The sequence below is a fragment of the Apium graveolens genome, chromosome 4 (genome assembly GCF_009905375.1).
Source record: "Apium graveolens cultivar Ventura chromosome 4, ASM990537v1, whole genome shotgun sequence".
In the NCBI taxonomy this organism is placed as follows: domain Eukaryota; kingdom Viridiplantae; phylum Streptophyta; class Magnoliopsida; order Apiales; family Apiaceae; genus Apium; species Apium graveolens.
Genome location: NC_133650.1, coordinates 104,297,632 through 104,320,859, shown reverse-complemented (window position 1 = coordinate 104,320,859; position 23,228 = coordinate 104,297,632). Strand labels below are relative to the sequence as shown.

General features: G+C 35.1%; 1 protein-coding gene across 4 annotated transcripts; it reads left to right on the top strand.

Annotated features, from left to right (window-relative positions):
• The first annotated feature begins 16,895 nt into the window (after positions 1-16,895).
• Positions 16,896-21,861, top strand: LOC141718716 (protein NSP-INTERACTING KINASE 1-like). Of its 4 annotated transcripts, none has more exons than XM_074521096.1 (11): positions 16,896-16,914; positions 19,040-19,172; positions 19,244-19,315; positions 19,414-19,557; positions 19,641-19,712; positions 19,811-19,870; positions 19,972-20,069; positions 20,188-20,337; positions 20,444-20,785; positions 20,875-21,254; positions 21,354-21,861. In XM_074521096.1, exons 2-11 carry the CDS (start codon positions 19,051-19,053, stop codon positions 21,672-21,674), a joined length of 1,761 nt encoding a protein of 586 aa, XP_074377197.1. In that variant the 5' UTR covers positions 16,896-16,914; positions 19,040-19,050; the 3' UTR covers positions 21,675-21,861. The 4 variants fall into 4 exon arrangements, with proteins under 4 accessions (XP_074377197.1, XP_074377196.1, XP_074377198.1 ...); XM_074521095.1 differs by lacking the exon at positions 16,896-16,914 and adding an exon at positions 17,030-17,653; XM_074521097.1 differs by lacking the exon at positions 16,896-16,914 and adding an exon at positions 17,717-18,965 and having other exon boundaries at positions 20,875-21,237; positions 21,354-21,523.
• The last annotated feature ends 1,367 nt before the right edge of the window (positions 21,862-23,228 follow it).

The following is a 23,228-nucleotide window of genomic DNA, read 5'->3' as shown; positions in this document are numbered from 1 at the left end:
TTCTCGGAGACAATAGTCTGCTTTCTCCAGATCCATACATTTCAGAGTTGGCGCCGAAAAGGTTCTCATGTATAGCTGATCATTTTCCAGGAAGAAGCAGGCGGCTTTGTGCTTCAGATACTTGGCCTTGTTCTTGTTTTCTGGGAGGGTTCCATCTTTCAAGTATGCTATGAAGGGGTTATCCAGTTATCCGGGCTACTGATGCGTAGGATCTTTATCCTTTTAGTGTTGAGAGTCTGTAGTTCTTCAAAGTAAACCGAGGAGCTTAAGTCTGAGGAGTTTTACACTAACTTGAAGAGCTCATCTGCTTTGTCGTTCTCTTCCTTGTTGATCTGTAGGATGGTGGTATCCGGGATGGATTGCAGGAGGCCTCTTATCATGGTCTGGTATTGGGCCAATTTTTCGTCCTTGGCGACGTATTCACCATTCGTCTGTTTGACGACTATCTGGGAGTGGTGTATAACCAGACCCTTTACTCTGAGGAATTTTTTTAGCCTAAGTCAGGACAACATGGCTTCATATTCGGCTTGGTTGTTTGTTTCTTTGAAGGCGAAAGTAATTTCCTACTGGATGGTGAATGGTGAACCCCTCAGTACTGATTAGAATAAGGCCAGCTCCGGATCTTTCGGCTGTTGATGATCCGTCCACATAGAGCTTCCAGGATTTCGTGTTTGGGGCTTCATTTTCACAGATAGTCCCCCTAGGGCTGGGTTGTTGTGGCTCCGGGAATGTACATTCCATAACAAATTCAGCCAGGGCCTGGGCCTTTATTGCTGTCCGTGGTACAAATTTGATGTTGAACTAGCTCAGCTCTATTTCCCGGTTGACCAATCTTTAGGACGTATCCGGCTTGTGGATGATTTTTCTTAGTTGCTGATCCGTAACCACTCTGATTTCTCGGCCTTGGAAATATTGCCTTAGCTTCCTGCTTGAGTGCACGAGGGCTAAGGTGAATTTTTCCCAGTTTGGATACCGAGTTTCAGAATCTTTGAGGTCCTGGCTGACATAGTAGACAGGGCTCTGGACTCCTCCCTCTTCCCGAACAAGAGCAGAAGAGACGACTTTCGGGCCGGCGGTGATGTAGAGTGACAGGGGCTCTCCGGGATTTAATTTTGATAAGACTGGGGGGTTCATCAAATGTTGCTTAACTTCTTTGAAGCCTGTGTTGCACTCCGGGGTCCAATCTATCAAATTTTTTTTCGGGCACCTTTCAGCGGTTTAAAGAATGGGATATAACTTTCAGCAAGCTTTGGGATAAACTTGTGAAGGGTTGCGAGGCATCCTGCCAGCTTTTGAATATCTTTCTGGGTGCGGGGTACCTTCATTTCCATTATAGTGTTTATTTTTTCTAGGTTTGCTTCGATCCCTCTTTCGCTGACTAGAAACCCAGGAACTTGCCTGAGGCAACTCCGAACACACACTTCTCCGGATTAAGCTTCATTTTGTATTTTCTCAGGTTGTTAAGCACTCTCTGAGATCCTTTATGTGATCTGGGGCTAAGACCAACTTAGAGATCATGTTGTCGATGTAAGACTCCATGTTACACCCCAGTTGGTCCTTGAAGATAGTGTTCATCATCTTCGGGTAGGTGGCTCCGATGTTGATGAGTCCGCAAGACATCATGATAAAGGCGTAGACCGCCCGGTGGGTGATGAAGGCTGTTTTAGGGATATCCTCCAGATTCATACAGACTTGATTGTATCCTGAAAAGGCATCCATAAAACTCAGCATGGTGTGTCCGGAGGTTGCGTCGATCAACTGGTCAATATTGGGGAGTGGGTAAGAATCTTTTGGGCATGCGGAGTTGAGGCTTGTGTAGTCGACGCACTTTCTCCACTTCCCACTCGACTTCTTGACCAAAACAACATTCGCGAGCCAGTCTAGGTACTTGATTTCATAGATGATATCGACTCTGAGCAATTTCTCTACTTCCTCGTCAATGGCATGTTGCCGCTCCGGGGTGAAGTTTCTTCGTTTATGTTTGACTGGTTTTCTTTTCGGATCCACGTCCAAACTGTGCATCGCGACCGATTGGTCGATTCTGGGCATATCCTCCGGTGCCCATGCAGACACGTCAGCATACTCTTTCAGCAGCTCTATGAGCTCTTTTTGGAACTTTATTCCTAAGCCCTTTCCGAACTTCAATTTTCGGGTGGGGTTCCCGAGTTCCAACTCTATCTCCAAAGTCCGTGCAGCAGGATTAACCTTGGTCTTTTACTTTACTTCAATGAATTTCTGTATCCGGGCATCTATGTTGGTTACGCTGTACCCTTAATCTTCTATCATGTTGATATCCAGCTTCGGCCATTTACTGAGGTGATCTCAATGTTTCTTTCGACTCTGGCCCTTGGGTAGGGTCATTGCCTTCTTCCTGTTTTCTGGCTCGGTTTCTGCCATGGCCAATGCCTGTCTATAACACCTCCCAGCCGCGTCTCTATCTTCTTTGAGTTCTCCGATGCCTTCCGGGGTAGGGAATTTCAGCTTTAAGTGGATCGTTGAGGGGATGGCCCAAAGCTTCGTGATCGTGGGCCTTTCGAGGATCATGTTGTAGGAGGATGTCACACTTATCACATAGAATTTCATGATATGGGAGACTTGCTGGGGGTAGTCCCGAAGACCATGGGAAGGTAGATTATCCCACGTATCCGAATCATGTTGTTCTCGAATTCATAGAGCGGGTCTTCGAGGCAGGGGTCCATTCGAATATGGCCGAGTTTCATCCTGTTAAGTGTGTGCTCGAAAATTATGTTAGCAGAGGAGCCATTATCAACCAAAATTCTTTTTACCTCGTTGTTAGCGATATCGGGGGTCACCACCAGAGCTTAGTTGTGGCCAGAATCCAGGCCCTCATATTCGGTATGGGAGAAACATATAGGTTCATCTTCTAAGGGTTGGATCATCCTGGCGTCACTATCCATGTTAGGGCATCGGGGCGGAGAGGCGACTCCTCCGAAGATCACGTTGACCATATGCTTACCGCTGTTCGGGGCTTTGTCTTTTTCATTCAACCTTCTTTGCGGGTACTGGTTCATGATTCCCTTCTTAATCCGATCTTCAATAAACATCTTGAAAGAGAAGTAGTTCTCGGTGGTATGACCATGATCCTCGTGGTATCCGCAGTGCTTGTCCCGTGCTCTATTTTTTGAGGGTGCCAGTAATGACTTCGGGGGGGGGGTAGTAGAAGAGTTTCCCCTTGACCTCCCTCAGGATGTCTGCTCGAGGTCTGTTGGTGAGACCGCGTAGCTGTATGAACAGTTACGTGATAACTCAACACGAGAACAATACTAGAACATGACAGGTTAATAATACTACAAGTACACAAGAAATCAGAAGAAACGAAGACATGAAAAATATAAAGAATAAAAAGATTAGAAGAAGGCTTGAAGTCTGTTTACAGGTCACTGAAAGAAGTTCATTAATATGATCATGCCTCAGTAAAGAATAAAGGTTAAAGACTTTCAGGGTTTCATAAATGATGAAGATTCAATGTATAAGTGTTACCACAATATTTCAGTGTATTAGCATTAATTGAAGATAGAAAGTGTTCGAAGCACAGAAATATGAAGAACTGAAGACATGGTATAGACAAAGGTTAAAAAAGACAGCTGCAGTCTTGAAGTTATACCCACTATCAGGATTTCATTTATATATTCAAGCGTCAGTGAAGAACAGTGAATAAAATATTCAAGATTGTAATAGCAATGAAGACGTTGTCTAAAGTACTTGAAAGAATTTCAGTGAAAGTATATTTGTTTATTGACAGTTAGTGTTCGAAGCGATAAAGTTGTTGCAAACTTAACAATGTAATCAAGGCTATAATATGAAGACCTGAATCGAAGTTAGTTATCTGTGAACCAGACCAGTTGCACTAGGCGTCAACAGCTCGTGAAAGGAATTTGGGTATTATTTTTAGAAGAATTGTTAAGTTGATGCATGTACTTGGATTGAACGTTTATCTGTTAAAGTACGAAAAGAGGTGCGCAGGGTATACAGTTAAACATCTCGAGGGATTGGCCTAGTTCAAAGTTAAACTGTTAACTTAAATAAATTTATTTAATGTACTTTAATATAATTTATTTAATAAACTTAAAATGATTTATTTTATAAACTTCAAACAAGTCCATTTTATAAATCTAAATTACTTTATTTATATAAATTATATTTAAGTTAATTTTATAATTTAATTTAGTTAAAATTTAAACTTAAAAGAAAAAGAAAAAAAAAAGAAAAGAAAAGAAAAAGAAAAGAAAAAAAAAGAGAAAAATAAAAAACAAGAAAAAGAAAACAAAAAAAAAAGAAAACAAAAAGAAAACAAAAAAAGAGAAAAAGAAAAAGAAAAATAAAAGGAAGGAAAATGAAAAAGGAAGGCAATAGGGTGATTGTACTGGTCGCATGTTAAACTATTACTTGCAAATAAACCAAGTACTAGTACATGAATACTAGTAGGTCAGGTTGAGATTGTGAAATAAAATCTAAGGCAAACTCCTCCTTCCTCTTATGATCTCCAGTTATGTTTTATAAGAATTATTCTAAGTACAAAAAGCTATTTCCCTTTGGTCGCAAGTTACAAAAGTGTACCTGGTCGCCACTTACTCCTCAGCCACATCTTTATTGATACATTCAATTAATTTGTGTGGTTCAATTTCAGCCACATATTTTAATTGATATAAGTCTACACAAAGCAGCAGAAGGATTCATCAATTGATATAGACTTGTTCATCTTCTCTCCCAAAGAGCTGAAGATTTGCAGTAAAGAGATACAGAGGATATATACACACAAATCCATATCAGTTATTCTTCTCACCGGAGTAACGTTATAATGCCCGATTTAACTCTTATATATTCTTAGAAGCATTATAAACGTTACCCGGCAATTAAATTCTTAGACAAACAAAAGATAGATCATTGTATATGATTTAATTTGTTGATCTTCGTAGAAGCTAGGAACTTTGTTGTTCTTAGATTGTAGCCGTTTAATTTATTTACCAGAGTGTAGCAACACCCCTCGCAGATTTATATATGATATATATTTTCCCGAATATTTTGTGTTCCTCGTTTTATATTCCCAAACACTATTTACCTCAAGAACACGAAACCACTAACCAAACTCTAAATTATATATCCGCAAAAGATTCGAAAGAATTTTTTGAATTTAGTGAGTATCGTATTCAACCCCCCCTTTATGATACTTCGGGACCTAACAAGGTCTGTTGAGGGGAGTCCATTCGGGCTCTGGCTTGGGTTCTTTCTTGGGCCTTGGTTTTCTCTCATTTATCTGGGGTCTGAAGTAGTTGTCCCGGGGTGGGGTTCCCTAGGACCGCTGGATGTAGTTGAACTGTTTGTCTATCTTGATCCTCTTATCTTTTCAGTACGAAGAGCGTCGCTCCGGGGACTCCTCATCGTCACGGATTCTTCTGTTCATTTCCATGGATGGGAGAAAATTATTTTCCTTAATGAATTTTGAGGCTAACACATAAGCTGAGGCAAGGCTTTGGGGCTCTCTGTGTATTAGGTCCTTGACATAGCCCTCGCAAGAAACCGGGTGGAGGTTTCTTCGGAAGATATTAACAGCTTAATTTCTTCGAAGTTGGAGAGTTGATTGACTGCCTCTTAAAAAATCTTGATAAACTCGGGGAACGTCTCTCTGCTCCTTTGCTGAATGGTTTCCAAGTGGCACATCTGTAGCTCATTCATGTGGTTAACCCATAATCTTTTCAGAAATATCTCTCAGAAATCTTTCCATGAGTCGATGCTACGGGAGAGGATTCTGCTGAACCATTTTTGAGCCCCTCCCTTCACGGTAGATGCAAAGAAACAACTTCTTGTGAGGTCATTGTAATCATAGATATTCGAGATTTGCTCAAAGTATTTCAGGTGCTCTTCGGGGTCTGCGAGCCCATCGAATGAGTCAAAGTTGAAGTGTTTAAAGTCAGATTCCCTAGGAGTGGACTCCAGTCTCCTGGTGAAGGGGATGGCTGCTGCTCCAACTTCCATGTCCCCCTCAACTTTCCTCTTGAGGTCCCGGAGAATCCGGGCCATTTTTTCTTGTTTAGATTCCATTTCAGGCTCGGAATCTGAGGAGACATGAACTCTGCTTGTCCTTCTTTTCAGCTTAGCATACTCTTCTTGGATTCTCTTCTCAATATTAGCTTTGTCCTTACCTTCTTCTTCTTTTCGAATCCGGTCCCGGAGCGAGGCTCTTTTGATTTCATCCCGAGCATCCTCGGGTGGCCTTTTCAGGTTCTTGGCGATTCGGTCAAGGGACGAACTCGGGATTCTCCGGAATGTTCTAGATGATCCCCTGGGCGGATTTCAGGTTGGTTTTTTTTCTTCCATAGACTCACAGCCGTTTGAATCTGCTCAGGGTCATGCTTCCCCAGGGATTTGTAGAGGTTTCAGCATACTTGTGGGCCGCTTTTTCAATGGTTACTTTCTGGTCTCCTGGTTGGAGCTGTTGCGACGAAGCACGAGTTATGGGGGGCTCCTCTTATATTTCTTCCATCTCGCCATCCCTGGGTGGGACAACTGTAGGTTGAATCGTTCCAGAGACTGCTGTCTTACTCAACCTTGTAGTCATGTTTCAGAATAAAATAGGCGAAAATGACACAAATACGAAGATATGTATGTTTTTGAGGTATGAATAGTACAAAAAGTAAGTTTAAAAGAAAGTGGGGCTGTTAACCTTACTGGGATGTAAGTCTTCCCGGTTCCTGAGATAGAATAGCACGACTGGAAATGACACCACTAAACCGGAGGTTCGGCCCCTCCTTCTAGCGCCAATGTTAACTCTGTTTCTTCCCCGGTCTTTTATGCAACCGAGTATCAATCATGGTTGTAACATAAAAATAAATTACATATTGTAAAGACATATTATTGATATTCATGATTTTTTTTTCAAGAATTCGAAGGAAAAATTATAATTATATCGTTATTTAAACCATTTTTAAGTTTCTTTTATTACGACTCTAATATTTCTTTATTTAATAATTTGATAACATTGTATACTATTCTCTTAAAATAAAATATTTTTCTATTCGATAAAGTTTTATAAATATCAGTTGAACTGGTTAATTTCTTCAGATTATTGAACAATAGATATAATCAAGTAACTATTTTTTTTGCTGAATTCAAGTAATTATTTTAAACTTAAATAAAATATTCATTGAACACGCTTACGTATGTGTATGGTGTAGTGGTATGAGGTTGTTTATGTGAATGCTGAGTTTGATTCCCACAATTTTTAATCTGAGGAATATTCCTGTTCTTCTATTATATATATTGAAGAAAGTGGCCTATCAATATTATGTCTAGAATTTTAGATACAATTAAGGAATTTAATTTGCTTAATAAGGTATTCACAATTTCCTTAAATAATGCTGCTAATAATAACAAATGTATTAACTATATTAGGACCAAAATTCCTTTAGTTTTAGATGGAGTATTTTTACATATTAGATGTTGTTCTCACATAATTAACTTAATGACTCAAAAAGGAATTTCACAAATAACTAATTTATTAGAACCTATTAGGAAGGTAATTAAGTATCTATGTTTGGCGGGTAAATACAGGTCTAGGTACATGAAATTGTGTAAAGAAAATGGACTAAGGCCGAAAAATGGGGTATCGATTGTTCTACAAGATTGAGTTCGACTTATAAATTACTTGTTGAAGAAATTAAATATAAACCCAATATTACCATCTTATATAATGATGATCGAATTCATTAATACGAAGGAGGAATTATTACAGAGCATGATTGGGAATTGACATCTATTGTACGTGACATACTTTACTGTTTTGCGCATGCTACTAAAGTTTTTTCTTATATTTGTGAACCAAATGTACATCTTTGCATCATTGAATGTGTTAGTATTGTTACTACTTTAAAGGAATACAAAGAACATGTTAATTTTAGTGATGTTATTAAGGATATGAAAATTAAATGGATCGAATTCTTTACCGAATTTCCTTATATTTATGGTATTGCATGTCTTCATGATCCACGTTTTAGGAAGGAAGGTTTAGAAAATATGTTAGAACATTATTATGCAGTGTTAGGAATTTCATATGATCATGTTTTATACGTAAATAATTGTTTAAATTTGTTGTTTCGTCTTAACATATGTATACTCCAAAAACTCAAAGTACTATACCACCAAAGAGTAGTAATACTTCTAGTAGGTTTAGTAGTACTATTTCATCTATACTAACCAAAAAACAAAAATGTAGAATTTCCACTTCATCTCCCGTACCTTCTTCTGCCACTAGTATAAAAAACGAATTTTTTTCATATAGTTATGAGTTAAATGATGATTTTGATATACTAACATGGTGGAAGAATCATGAGTTACAATTTCCGGTTTTAGCAACATTGTAAAGAATATTTTAGGTATCCCGACTTCTACAATTGCGTCTGAGTCAACTTTTAGTGCAGGTAGAAGAGTGTTAGATGAGAAGAGATCGAGTCTTGCGCCAGACGTTGTAAAAATTTTAGTTGCAAAAAAGATTGGGATCAGGCCGAAAAAAGACAACAATGAAAAGAAGACTCCGACGATGAAGACGATCCATGAATGATAATGGATACTTCATCCGAATCGGGAACCTCGACTAGCGAACAATAACTCTAGAACAAGTAGTTAATGTAATTTTTATTAATATTTTTTTGTTTATTTAATTTTTACTTTTTTAATGTTTGATGCGGTTTGTTCCGTTTTTAAAAAGGGGTACTCTCACATCATTTGTAATATTTTTCAATTAATAAAAATTTATATGAGGTGTCGTCCTCTTTTAACCAAAAAATTAAAATAACAAAATTATTATTTTAACCAAATAAGAAAATCAAAGTAATTATGAAATATAAAATATTTTATTTAATAATCATATTAAAAAAAGGTGAGAAACAAGTACTCTGCACTGTTAGTCTATTCTGCAACTTAATTATATGCCACATACTTAGAGATGTACAAAAGGCCCACCGGGCCGGGCTTCGACCGGGCCTTAAAAAGCCCGGGCTTTGACCGGACCGGGTTTTTCGGGCTTTGACTTTGACCGGTCCGGGCCGGGCCGGGCTTTCCGAAAATGTAAGAGCCCGTTTGGGCCCTCGAGGCGGGCCTAACCGGGCTTTTTTTTTTGGGCCGGATCGGATCGGATCGGGCCGAGCATTTTTCTAAATTAAATCAGATCGAGTATTATCAGAGATTCCGAAGAATACATGTGTTAACAATTAGATCATTGTAAAAATGTATTAGTTAACATGAAATATTTTATGAAAACATTACTTCATTGGAAAACATTTAAATTCGGCAAAAAATAAACATGTTTATAGAATAATACTCCCTCTCTCCCATTCAATTCTCTACATCACTTTTTGACACGCTTTTCAATGTTCGTTTAAAGTATAATTCTATTAATTTTTTTAAAATTTTTTATTTTCTGTATAAAAGTTTTATGTTTAAACTTTTATTCAAAAAAAAATTAGAAAAAAACATTACGAAACTATACTTTATAGAAGCCTCGAAATGCGTGCAAAAAGCAAACGTAGATAACCCCATGAGACGGAGGGAGTATATTTTATCATTATGATAACAATGATATCCAAATATATATAGTGTACTTATTATATCTTCTTTCATTATTTATGCAACAAAATATATAAATAACATTATTAATCACAAATATGTAAATATATATGTGTTTAAAGTATTATTTATATTTATAGTAAATGTGAATTTATAAATATATAAGAATATATATTAGAATAATCAGATTATAACTGGGTTTTTTCGGGCTTTTAATCGGGTTGGGCCGGGCCGAATCCCGGGCTTTTAACGGGGCCGGGTCGGGCAGGGCTTTGCCTAAAAATATAGGGCCCGCCGAGGCCCGACGCCCGGGTTTTGACCGGGCCGGACTTGACTGGGCTTTGACCGGATCGGGCCGGGGCAGATTTTCGGACCCGGGCTTTTTGTGCATCTCTACACATACTAGACTAGGCTGCCACTTGCAAATTGTACTAAAAAATAACAATACTATAATAATACTTATAAATTATAAAAATACTACTAGTTCAGTTGCTTTGCCGCCTGCAACTTGAATTAAAGTGGAACCACCCAGAAGCCCGCAAAACCGGTTCAACAGGCCGCACTTCTCGTAACTCGTGTACCGGTTACGAGTCTAATTTCGCCGATTCAAATCCGACCTGATTCCGGTTCGTTCTTGAACAGGCCGTTTCATTGTCGATATTCCGAGTGCCTATGAGAAAGCATGTAATCATGATGTATAAAATTTTTTACCGCTGCTTGCATTTCTCTTTTGATTATATTATATCTAGTAGCACCAACTCAAAGTCTCAAAGTAGTGTTTTTTGGCAACTGATTGGACTAAATGAATCACATCAACTTGTAGTAACAGGCATCCCCATAAAGAAGAATCTGATAGGTTTTGCTGCAATTGCACTTGAATTTAATCCCCAAGATTCGTAGTTTTCTTAACTACCTGAAATTTATTCCAATTAACAAGTGGCCAGGTTCGCATGTTTTTGTATATTGAAGTCACCAAACTAAGGATATTGTGAAACTATAAGTTACACTAAAATTTAAATTATTACTAAAACCCAAAAGGGAATTGGTAAATTTTACAAATTTAAAAATTATTAAAATTAAGTTACACTTTTAAATTTAAAATTACTTAATTTAAAATTTATATTTTTTCTTTCTAGGATATAGGGCCGTTACCTGAAACATAGCTTAAATTAGGGTTTAGACTCTAGGGTTTAGGGCTTAGACCCTAAACCCTAAATCGGTATAACATTTACTAATTTCTTTTTTAATACTTTTAAAACCCAAAAGGGTATTGGTGAACCCTAAATGTTAAAATTGTTAAATTTCGGTATAATCTTAAATTTTAAAAATATTAAATAAAAAAAATATCGAAAATATAAAATTAAGTGATGTTTTCGGGCCCCTAAATAAAACACCAAAACTAGCTCAAATAAGAAAAAAAACATAAACACAAAACGTTAGTTAATCTAACGTTTGCCACCTTGGAATGTAAAAAAAATAGCAAAGCGGTATTTCGTGATTACCCTATTTTCAAAACGCTACACGATACCTAGTTATGAAGTGATATTTTGAGTCTTAATTTCCAGAAGTGACAATTTGGACATTTTTTTACTCAAATAGTGAAATTTTAGTCCATTTCTCGAACATTTTATTACAATATGATCTCAAATTGTGCCGGGAGACGATTACATACCAAAATTATTTACAATATTATATATTCTTAAAAAACAAACATGAAATATACTTTTTACAAAAAAATCATTAAGATAGAAAAATGACGATCTTAATAAATGCAAAGGGAAATGTTATTTACATGGCTCTTTTTTTATTTCTATAGCAAAAAGTGCGAAAAGATCAAATTACCCTTAGATTATTTTTTTCGGTGGTTTTGATTGTGAATGCATGGGCAGTTTTGTCTTTTTATTTATTTTACTATGAAAATAAAATAGTAGTTTCGAAAATAACATTTACAACGCATTCAAAATAAATATAAATAATTAAATACTAGTCCATAACTCGTGCGAAGTACCGGTCGAAACTAAATAGTTATATCATTCGGTTTTTAGTATTTAACTATTATCTTTAAATTTATTTAATTATATTACATAGCTTTTGGGAATCAAAGCTGAAATTAAATAAGTGAAATTAAATAAATAAATTTTCTATAATTTTGTAGTTACGGGGAATCAAACCGAGTTTAATGTGAAAATGATTATTATATTATATATATCGATAAACAAATTGGTATTTTAATACTATTTCATCGTTAATTTAATTATTATGTTGCTATGGAGTATTAGATTTGAAATTAAAGTGAACCTAAATAAATAAATATTGTATAACTATACGGCTTAGCGAAATTGAACTTGAGTTTGAAATGAAAATAATTAATTAAATTATGTAGTGATAACTATTATCTATCATTTTGGTATTTTAGTAATATTGTTAGTGTTTTCTTATCAATAATGAGTTACTCTTAACTTTTAGTTAATAGATTCCTAATATATAATTTATGCTATATTAGTAACATAGTGTTCCATCGAAATAATATTTTCCTTATTATTATATAATATAACTTTTTTCTCGTCTTTTAGTAAAAAAACTCCTAGCATATAACTTCTAACATTATTATCATTATATTAAATAAATTACTAAATGATTTGATTTTTTTTATATAAATAATATTATATTCTCGGTTTTCATTCTCGGAAATTAAAAAATTCCCGACAGATTATTTCATTATTAAAATTTATGTAATATATTATCAACGTACCCCCACATGCATGATAATAAAGGGGCTTTTGTATAAATTATTATTATTATTATTATTATTATTAATTTAATATTTTAGTGTCATACCGCGGTATACATTCCATATCATACCATTAAGAGGAGGTTTGTACTTTTAATAAATAGTACAAACTTTATTAATAAAGAGTATAAATTTTCATATATTTTTTTTCTCGTCTTTTAGTAATTAATAGACTCTTAGTATTGAACTTCTACCACTATTATTATATTAATTAAATTACTAAATTAATTAGATTTTTTTTAAATAACTTTATATTCTCGATTTTCATTCTCAAAAATTAATAAACTCCTAATAAATTATTTCATTATTATCATATATTAATTGAAAATTTTATGTGATATAATATTAACATACCTCGATATTCATGATCATAAAGGAGGGTTTTGTATAAATTAATATTATCATTATTAATATTATTAAGTTAATATTTCCTTGACATGCTGTGATATGCATGACATACTATATCATTAATAAAGAGTATAAATGCAGTATTACCCGATCGAGCAACTAACGAAAGCCCCAAATCGTTATTGATCAAAATTTCTAATGTTTGGTTCCAAATCAACAATATTTGTTTTGGTAGATTAAATTGCAACATCATATAAGTTATGCACAAATTGTAGAGTTGTTTATGAACGGAGCCGAATCGAGCCGATTTTAGTCGAGTTTTAATTTTTTTTCTGACGAATCGGGCCGAGCTGAACCGAGCTTTCCTAAAGAAGAAAAAATCGTGTTCGATCTCGAGCTCGTTAACTAACAATCCGAATACGAGCTTTTATCGAACACTACCGAGTCGAGTCGAATCGAGCTAAAGTAAAAAAATTCTGGTCAAACCACCGGTTGACTGTTAAAATAAAAAATCAATCAATTTATTTTTTATGAAAATTTTGTCATATCACTAATATATATATATATATATATATCTTGACATCCGTACGTTGGATCATCCATAAATATATTTTTTAAAATCAAAACATTAATACATGACTCAACACTAGTAAGAAATACTATTCAAACCATTGGTTGATTGTTAAAATAACAAATACAATATGATTTTTTTAAGAAAATTTTGTCTTATCAATAAAACATATACATCTTGACATCCGTACGGTTGGATCATTCATAAATATTTTTTAAAAACATCGAAACATCAGTATGAGACTAAATACTAGTAAAAAGTATTGGTCAAACTACATGTTAACTATTAAAATAGCAAACCAAATATATTTATTTTTTCTAAAATTTATTATATCACTCAAATATACAGATCTTGACATTCGTACTTTTGGATCATTCATGAATAATTTTAAAAAAATTGAAACACCAATTTGAGAATAAATACTATTTACAAGTAGTAGTTAAATCACTTGTTAATTATTAAAATATCAAATTAAATAAATTTATTTTTATCTGAAACTTTTCTCAGATTACTAAAATATATATCTTGACATTCATACCGTTCAATAATTGAGAAATACATATAAAAAATCTGAATAATATTCATAATAAATTCATATATAAAAATTATGTTATTTTTTAAATTTTGTTTCGAGCCCAGCCGAGCCGAGCCCGAGCCTAGCCGAATATGCCAAAAGCTCGGCTCGAGCTCGTTTTCTTAACGAACACATATTTGTGTTCGAATTCGAGTTCGAACCCTTAACGAGTCGAGTTTAACCATGCCCTTGACGAGTTAACTCGAGCTTGTTAGAACTTTGTATGCTATTGAAATATCATTAGTTAGGAGTTCTTTTTTATATTAGATATACTTGATTATTTTTGGAAGGAGCTAATAATTTTAAAAAAAAAATGTTAATCAACATCGAAAAAATCATGTGTAACTTATAATATTACAGCACTGCAGTACATAAATTTATTAGTTTACATCTAAACTGGACCAGAAGTTAGAATTGAAGGCCAAATATTGACAAGCAGCTTTGAACGGTTCAACCGATCAAGGTAAATCTTCAACACAAGTACCTAGTCACAGGGAGGGCAAAAGAAGAGCCCCTTAAACTTGAACAGTTAACTTGTTCACCCGCACACTTGTCACACATTATCGGATTGGAAACACTATATAAACACATGCAATCCCCCGCAATATATTCATAAAATATAAAAAGATTTGTTATTTGTGTTAAGTTTGCTTGAAAAGAAATATCTAGTATACATATTCATCATCATGAATTCATCAACACAAAACAACATGAAGGCTCAGGCTAACGAGGCCTCAGAAAAAACTCAGGTCACATCTCTTCATTATAATAAGTCACCTGTCGTAGTTGCATAAAACACCACCATAAATAAATTATTTCTTGAATTCTCTTTTTTTAAATATATATATAACTTCTTCATGTACTGATAATTTTGTTTAACGTACTGTAGGAAAAGGGCAGTCAGGTGATGGATAGCATTAGCAATGCAGGAGGTCAGATGAAGCAATCGATGCAGGAGACTGGTGGACAAATGAAGGAGATGGCATCAAATATGGCTGAGAGTGCTAAGGAGGCAACTGGGATGAAATGAACAACCATGCATCAGCTACCCTCCATCCCCCCTCTTCCAGTTTTTGTTTTCGGAACACGCACTGCGTGGTTGTAAGTTTTTTATATTCATTTTTTTAGAGGCTATTCAAATTCCGGTTCCCAGAAGGACCAGGCATACATAATGTTTTAACTAAGAGGAGGGTTGGAGTTTTTTTTATATGTTCTAATCAATAATATTTTGATTTAATTGTTTCATGGAATGTGTTTCAAATGTACTTGGCCTGCACGAATGTGCAATGAATCATCAACAGTGCATGCATGGTTATGGATTATGATTATGAATATGTGAGCAATGCCTTGGCCTTAGCCATGCGAATATATAGCACGGGCATGGCACTTGTGCTAGTTATCTTAAACAACAATTATATATCAACATTCAAAAATGTTCTCTGGCTATCAATTCATTGTATAGAAACATTGTGAAAAAGTAATTTTACATTTACAAATACAAGAAAATACAAGAGAACAACCGATTTATATACAATTTAAGATTCACTCCTGGATTTTAACATGTAAATCAGATTAACTTAAACACAAACATAAACATCACTCAACAGCCCAGTTGTACAATATAATCGAATACATGACATATGAGTAGAGCTGACAATTTCGTACAGGATATGATAATATGATATAAAAACGACACGAAAATAATGGATTTGGTTTGATATTTTTGCTACATGAACACGAAAGTACACAGAAGAATTTAGTATCGATTTCGGGTTTACACTTGGGTACACGACACGAAACAAAAGTACACGAAATAAATAAATTTATTAAAATGATATGAATACATATATTTTACAATAATATTTTACATATAATATGTATTGAAAATAGATACAAAATAGTTCAAATATAAATTTTATAAGACTTGAGTCTTTATAACTTATTGACTTAAGACCGAGTAGTAAAAATTAATATTTAAATATATATTTTATTTATCATTGTTTTTATTATTAATTTTAAATTACGCAAAACACGACACGAAACGACACGAAACGTACACGAAATAAATATACACGAAAAATTAATAACACGAAACACGAAAATATACGATAAGAAAGTACACGAAATAAACAAATTACTACCGGCTATAACTATGACGGGGCTATGTGTGTATTTTTTGTAAATTAATTTGTCAAATCAAAAAGCAAAGCATCCCCGTGAAAAGGATGTCCCTTTACTTTGGTTTTAAGCAACGGTAGATTCTTTCTCATCTTAGAGAATAATAAAGTGGTGCCTAACCTTGGTTATAATTCGGTCTGCGAGCGGAGTTTAATTGAATCGAATTAAATCAGTTTTTTTTTAACTAATAAAATTTAAATTTCTGTCCGAACTCGACTCGTTTAACTATACGAGCCGATCTTAAGGAGTCGGGCGAACCAACTCTTTAATTTTACACTTAATCAAGTCTAAAATGATATATTGATCTTGACTTGTTTAATTTTAAAAATCGAGTCGAGCCAGACGAGCCGAAATCTCCGCCCGAACTCGTTTAACTAAACAAGCGAGCCGCGCCGAGTCGAGTAAAATGAGTTCGAGTCAAGCGAGCTCGCGAGCCGCCCGGATCGAATTCCATTCCTATACGTAATAAGAATGTTCCATATACCTTTACATGTTAGTATATATCAAGTGCGGGATTATAGTTTGTCAATTTTTTCTCTGTTATTATGAATACACGAAAGAAAAGAAAAAGATTAAATTGTTTAAATTATAATTCTTCGTATTGTTTGATTTACATATTGCTGCAACCAATCCATTTCCCCAACCCCTATCCGTCCCTCGCCGATCAGAAATCACGTTAAAGTTTTCTTATGTTGAGATGAGCTGTAGCTTATATATACCCCCATTGAGTAGACTTGTGAGTGATCAAAACGCGGTGAGCTTGACCCAACGTGCTCCTCACTTATATCCTGTGTTAAAAACCCATATTTCTAATATAACATAGGAGTACATTATATGTAAGAGAGACTTAGCAACAGATATCATCCTCAAAAGGTAACTTATACATTATAATTTCACTATCATGCATGCCCATGTCCATGATATATTGTAGTATTACTTTAATTTCTTGTAATAATACAGATTCCCACTATAATAATCTTTCCTCCTTTTATACTAAAGCAAACTTCGGTAGAAAAAGACATTCAATACGTTAGATTCTTTATATCTTATCCCTTTTTATCTATATACCCTCTTATTGTTTGGATTTTAATGTAAATGCTTTGTATTGGTTTCTTTCTTGTGATGATGTGAAGAATAATAGGACAATTATACCCAGCTGTTATCAACCCTAGCTATTAGCAGCTTATTTACTGCTCTGGTTTTGTCATTTTCAATATTATTGTTTCTTGGTTTATACCTCTGTTTGGTCAATTTTCACTTCATCTTGGTTTGTGTTTATTAGACTTGCTTCTGAATCTATCTACTGCAGGTTTTTTGTTAGCATCTTTTTTAACTACCTAGCATTTTGTATTGCTAATGATGATTTGTAATGAGCTTAAGATGTAATGATAAGATGTTTAAGGTTAACAACCACAAAGCCTTAAGATTAATTAAACCAAATGATGTTGAGTGGAGTGGGGGGCAGAGAAAGCAAGTGAGAAGAAGGTTAGCTTTTGAAAGGGAGGCTTTTGGAATGACTGTCTGCTAAAAGCAAATTATAAGCGTGTGAAGTTGTTAGCAGGATCGGTAAAGCACTTTACAATTTTCACCATTCACCCCCTAATCTCATCAGGTATTGTACTTGGTTGCTAATTTTCGTATTTTTTATATAATCAGATTTCCATGCCAGTTTACTCGCACCTCGACTAATTTGGCAGATAACTGAATTTCGTATATTTTACTGTTTACATACTCTAATTTCGGTTCACACATATTAAAAATATTAGAAATCAAGCCCATAAATTCTCTCGGAAGAAATTGAAGCATGAAAAACCTTCAAGTAGATAAACCCTGGAGATAAAAGTGTAGCAGCCTACAATATAATGTTAACATCAAACTCTGCCAGTAACAAGCACTTGGTTGTATTATTATCCAGACATGTTGGTCATAGGAAGGTGAAAGAAGCCCATCGGTCATCATCAATCTCACTAAACCTTGATATTCTCACATTCTTTACTATGTTCCCCGTACAAAATCTACTGCAACAACATCAATATGGGATGTCCAACCTCAAGGAATGTTAAGATTCCTAATGTCATAACCACTTTTCTGCTTTTCTGTTTAACCATTTTCAAGTTTCTTGATTACTCCAATATAATCCACTAGCACTAGAACAAATTAAGCACACCTGTCTAGGCTATAAGATGACTAAACCACGAACTAACCCATATTCATGAATTGCATATTTTAGAATTATACTATGGGATTTGGTAATTTTATAGTGGTGGAGTGATAGTTGCTTTGAATTTAGACATTGAAAAAATATATATGACTTTTTAGCTAGGTACACTTTTCTTGGAATGGAGTGATTGGCCCATGTTTTATTGATTAAGATGTAGGTGTGTACTTGTCTTGATTTTAGAACTTGGCAACAAATTGTAAATTCTCAGTTACTCCTGTAATGAAAATGAATGATTGGCCCACCACCAGCATTTTGATGTCTTTGTTGTTTGATTTTAACTGGTTTTTGAGTACTTTTGTATGTCATTCATGGCAAAAAAGATATAGTATTCCTTAATTTACAATACAACACCAGTGAGAGAGAGAGCATGTTGCTAATAATATACTTCACTTCACTATACAAATACTGAGCACTTCTGTTTTTCTTTCTATTTCATTATTTTCTGCCCAAGGCAATTTCTTGAAAGAAAACTCAGTAAAAACAAAAGGGATCATTGATTCATGGTATAAGCTATGAGCAAAAAGAAAATTATCATCTTGTGAGGCTCTCTCTTCAGACTACATTATTCATTCAGAACAATTTTATTTAAAAATTTGGATAGAGATGAGCAGAAAGATAGAGGCTCCTTTTTGGTTTCTTATTTTCCTTTGGATTTCATGTTCTGCAAATGGTCTACTTTCATCTAAAGGTGTAAACTTTGAAGGTAAATATATAGGTTCTCTAGGCTTAATTAGAAGTGATTTTTGAGTTATTTGATCGAGAATTTTTATGTTATAGTGCAAGCATTAATGGCCATTAAAGCTTCATTGGTTGATCCTCGTGGTGTTCTTGATAACTGGGATGCTGATGCTGTTGATCCTTGTAGCTGGGCAATGATTACATGTTCTGCTGAAAGTCTGGTCATTGGCCTGTAAGTTTCTAGCCAAACATATGTAATTTTCACTACTAACAGGTACTATAATTGTGTTTTTCTCCCCTCAGAGGAACTCCTAGCCAGAGGTTGTCTGGCAATCTTGCTCCAAGCATAGGCAACTTAACAAACCTCCAAATTGTGTAAGCAGCAATTTGCGCGTCGGTTCACTTATATGGACATGTCTTGTAATGTTTGTAAAAATTGTGTTCACCTTAGTTTGGTGGCTGATTTCTTGCAGGATATTTCAGAACAATAATATAACAGGGCCAATTCCTGCAGAGATGGGAAGGCTTTGGAAGCTACAGACACTTGATCTATCTGATAATATATTTAATGGTGAAATTCCCTCCTCTCTAGGCCACTTGAAAAGTCTACAGTACATGTAAGAATAAAATTGAAGAAATGTCCATTACATACCATATGCATTTCTCTAGTGGATTGTGATTAGTTTGCCAAATGGTATAGGAGGCTTAACAATAACAGTATAACAGGAAAAATTCCAGAGTCATTGGCCAATTTGACTCGGCTTACTTTAATGTAAATTTCTTCAATCTTTCTGGTCCATTTTTTGTTGTTTTTTTAAAGCATAAACATCCAGATTAATTTGTAACAAATTTTGCATTAACTAATTTCAGAGACTTGTCTTTTAACGACTTGAGCGCCCCTGTTCCAAAAATTTCTTCTAAAGCATTCAAGTAAGCTACCCTGTTATTTTTTCTTTATGTCTTCCCTTTAAAATAGTATGAACCAAATTGATGAGCAGCACACTGGTCCTTTGTTTCTGGTGCCTTTACAGCATTGTAGGAAATGCAGTTATATGTGCAACTGGGGTGGAGCCTGATTGTAATGGAACAACATTAATTCCAATGTCAATGTCCCTCAATAACACAAAATGTATGGAAAATGTGATCTTTCCCTCTTAATTTCTGATTTACATTTGCATTTTTCTTTAGTATTAGTTGCTTTGAAGAACTGCGATCATCCTCACTCTTGTGATATTGTGTTTTTAAAGCTGCTTTGCATTCAGGAAGGCCAAGAAGGCACAAACTTGCCATGGTCATTGGTGCAATCATTGTATTAATCTCTTTGCTAATCTTTGGATTTGGGCTATATCTGTGGTGGAGGCAAAGGCATAACCAGCAGTTGTTTTTTGATGTCAAAGGTTTGTTTTATTAGATAAGTCTTGACTTGACAGTCAGAGCATTAAATGTTTTCGACTGAGTATTTATTTCAGCCACCATCCCTGTAAACTCTGTTTGAAATCTCAGATGGACATCACGAGGAAATCACTATCGGAAATTCAAAGAAGTTCTCATTCAGGGAACTTCAGATTGCAACAGAAAATTTCAGCAGTAAAAACCTATTGGGACAAGGCGGTTTTGGAAATGTATACAAAGGTTTTCTTCAAGATGGTACTGTTGTGGCTGTGAAGAGGCTTAAAGATGGTAGTACTAGTGGAGGTGCGAAGCAATTTCAAATTGAAATCGAACTGATAAGCTTAGCAGTGCACCGCAATCTCCTTAGGCTATATGGCTTTTGCATGACTGCCACCGAGAAACTTTTAGTTTACCCTTATATGTCCAACGGAAGTGTTGCTTCACGCCTTAAAGGTATCTCAGATGAGTATTTTTTGTTTTTATGTTTTCACTAATTTATCATGATACTGATTCTTCTTGCATTTTTTTTGTTTGATTTACAGTGAAACCAGTCCTCGATTGGGGCCTAAGGAGAAGAATTGCACTAGGAACTGCGAGGGGATTGTTGTACCTCCATGAGCAGTGTGACCCGAAGATTATACACAGAGATGTTAAGGCAGCCAATGTATTGCTTGATGAATATTATGAGGCAGTTGTAGGAGATTTTGGACTGGCAAAGCTTCTAGATCACCAGGATTCACATGTGACTACGGCTGTTAGGGGCACTGTGGGGCACATAGCTCCTGAATATCTCTCAACTGGCCAGTCCTCGGAGAAGACTGATGTTTTTGGATTTGGGATCCTTCTGCTAGAACTAATCACAGGACACAGAGCCTTGGAATTTGGCAAGGCGGCTAATCAGAAAGGTGCAATCTTAGATTGGGTGAGAACAACATTACATATGAAATCCTAAACATCATTATTTGTTTTGTCGCAAACTGATTGCGTTTGGTCTATTATGTGGTGTTCAAATGCGATTTAGGTGAAAAAGGTTCATCAAGGAAAGAAGCTTGACACTCTAGTCGACAAGGACTTAAAAAACAACTATGACATAATTGAGCTGGAAGAAATTGTTCAGGTGGCTCTCTTGTGCACTCAGTACCTCCCAGCATACAGACCAAAAATGTCTGAAGTTGTACGGATGCTTGAAGGCGACGGACTTGCAGAGAGATGGGAAGCCTCCCAGAAAAATGAACCAATTAAATATAGATCACGTGAACTCTCCTCATCAGAGCGATATTCAGACCTCACAGATGACTCTTCGTTGCTTGTTCAGGCTATAGAACTTTCTGGTCCGAGATGAACCAATTGCTTATCTTCTAAAAATTAATGTAGTTACAAGATTTTAATGGAAAGAATTTATACTAGTAAAATCAGCGATACAAATCGAATACATAGAACCACTAAATTCAATTTCTTAACGCATATATGTCAAGGGTTAGATATACGATAAACATCTTTAAAGGAATGAAAAAGTTTGGATTTAGAGTTGATTCTGCATACACCGTCCTCCATATAAGAGTAAAACGTACAATCTAGAAAACAATGTTTGATTAGTTTGTAGTTTGTACAATATCACACAAACTGTTACTCACAACTATCTTGCTGGTAGAGCCGGCCAAATGTGCGGGTTCGAACCGCTCATTCGGGATCGACTCGTACAGAAACCGTAAAATATTCGGCCCGAATAGTGCCGGTTCAAACCCGCACAACTCGTCAAAAGAAACAACTCACCAAAAGAAACGAACCGAATACGAATATAGTTTTGAAAAACCGTGACCGGTACTAACCCGCACGAGCCCGCACAAGCGGACCCCGCACAAGCGAAGCCCGCACAGCCCGCATATGATCATCTGTATTAGTCCCACCACGAATTACATTACTAAATGATAGTTTCCACAATAAAAATGCAGTAAAACAAATTCATTGGATTCATGACATCAGATTTATAAGAGGTACCGTCCTCTTTTTAATCAAAAATTTAAAATAATAAAATTAATTGATTATAATTATAATATTTCGAATAAAATATGTAATATAATAGAAAATAGTATTACATTTTATTAATTATATTAGGAGCTTATATTTTAATAAACATTGATATACTAATTTCGAATTTTAAATAGTAAAAAATATTTATTATACATCTTCAATACATGAATTTAAATCAGAATACAATTCGAATATTATAAGTTGCACAATCAAAATATAATTAAGTAACAGAGAGTGTATATGGTTAAACAAATAAGTGCTATATATTTTATAATGATAAATACTTGAAACATGAAGGAAAACTCTGTTCAACCCGCACAACCGTCAGCCCGTGAACCCGTGAACCGCCTGACACGCACATGAGTTTAGTGTCGAATCCGGGTTATCTTCTGTAAGCTCGAACACAGCCCGGTCCGATTCGCTCGCTTCCAGTGCCGGTTCAGTGTTCAGATTTTTCGGTTCCAACCCGTTACAAACCCGGCCCGACCCGCACGACTCGCACGGATGACCACCTCTACTGGTGGAAAATTCAAATATCATGAGCTCATGATAAATCCACACAACATGAAGCAAGGTTAACATTTTCTCGAAAAGGCAAGACAGGTTCTCAGTCGAATTTTGTCGAATTTTTTAACAATAGACCATTGCAATATTGGTATCCAGTTATACAAAAACAATTCTATAAAAGGCTAATTGAATAGTACGTCCTTTTCATTTGAACCATTGTCATTTTGGTACTAATAATTTGAACAATTGCACTTCACACCCCATATAAATTTGGGTACTGTACTTTGCACCATTTCCGTCAATTTCTGTTGTTACCGTTAAATAGACCAGAGGTAAAATAGTAATTTGATAATGTTTA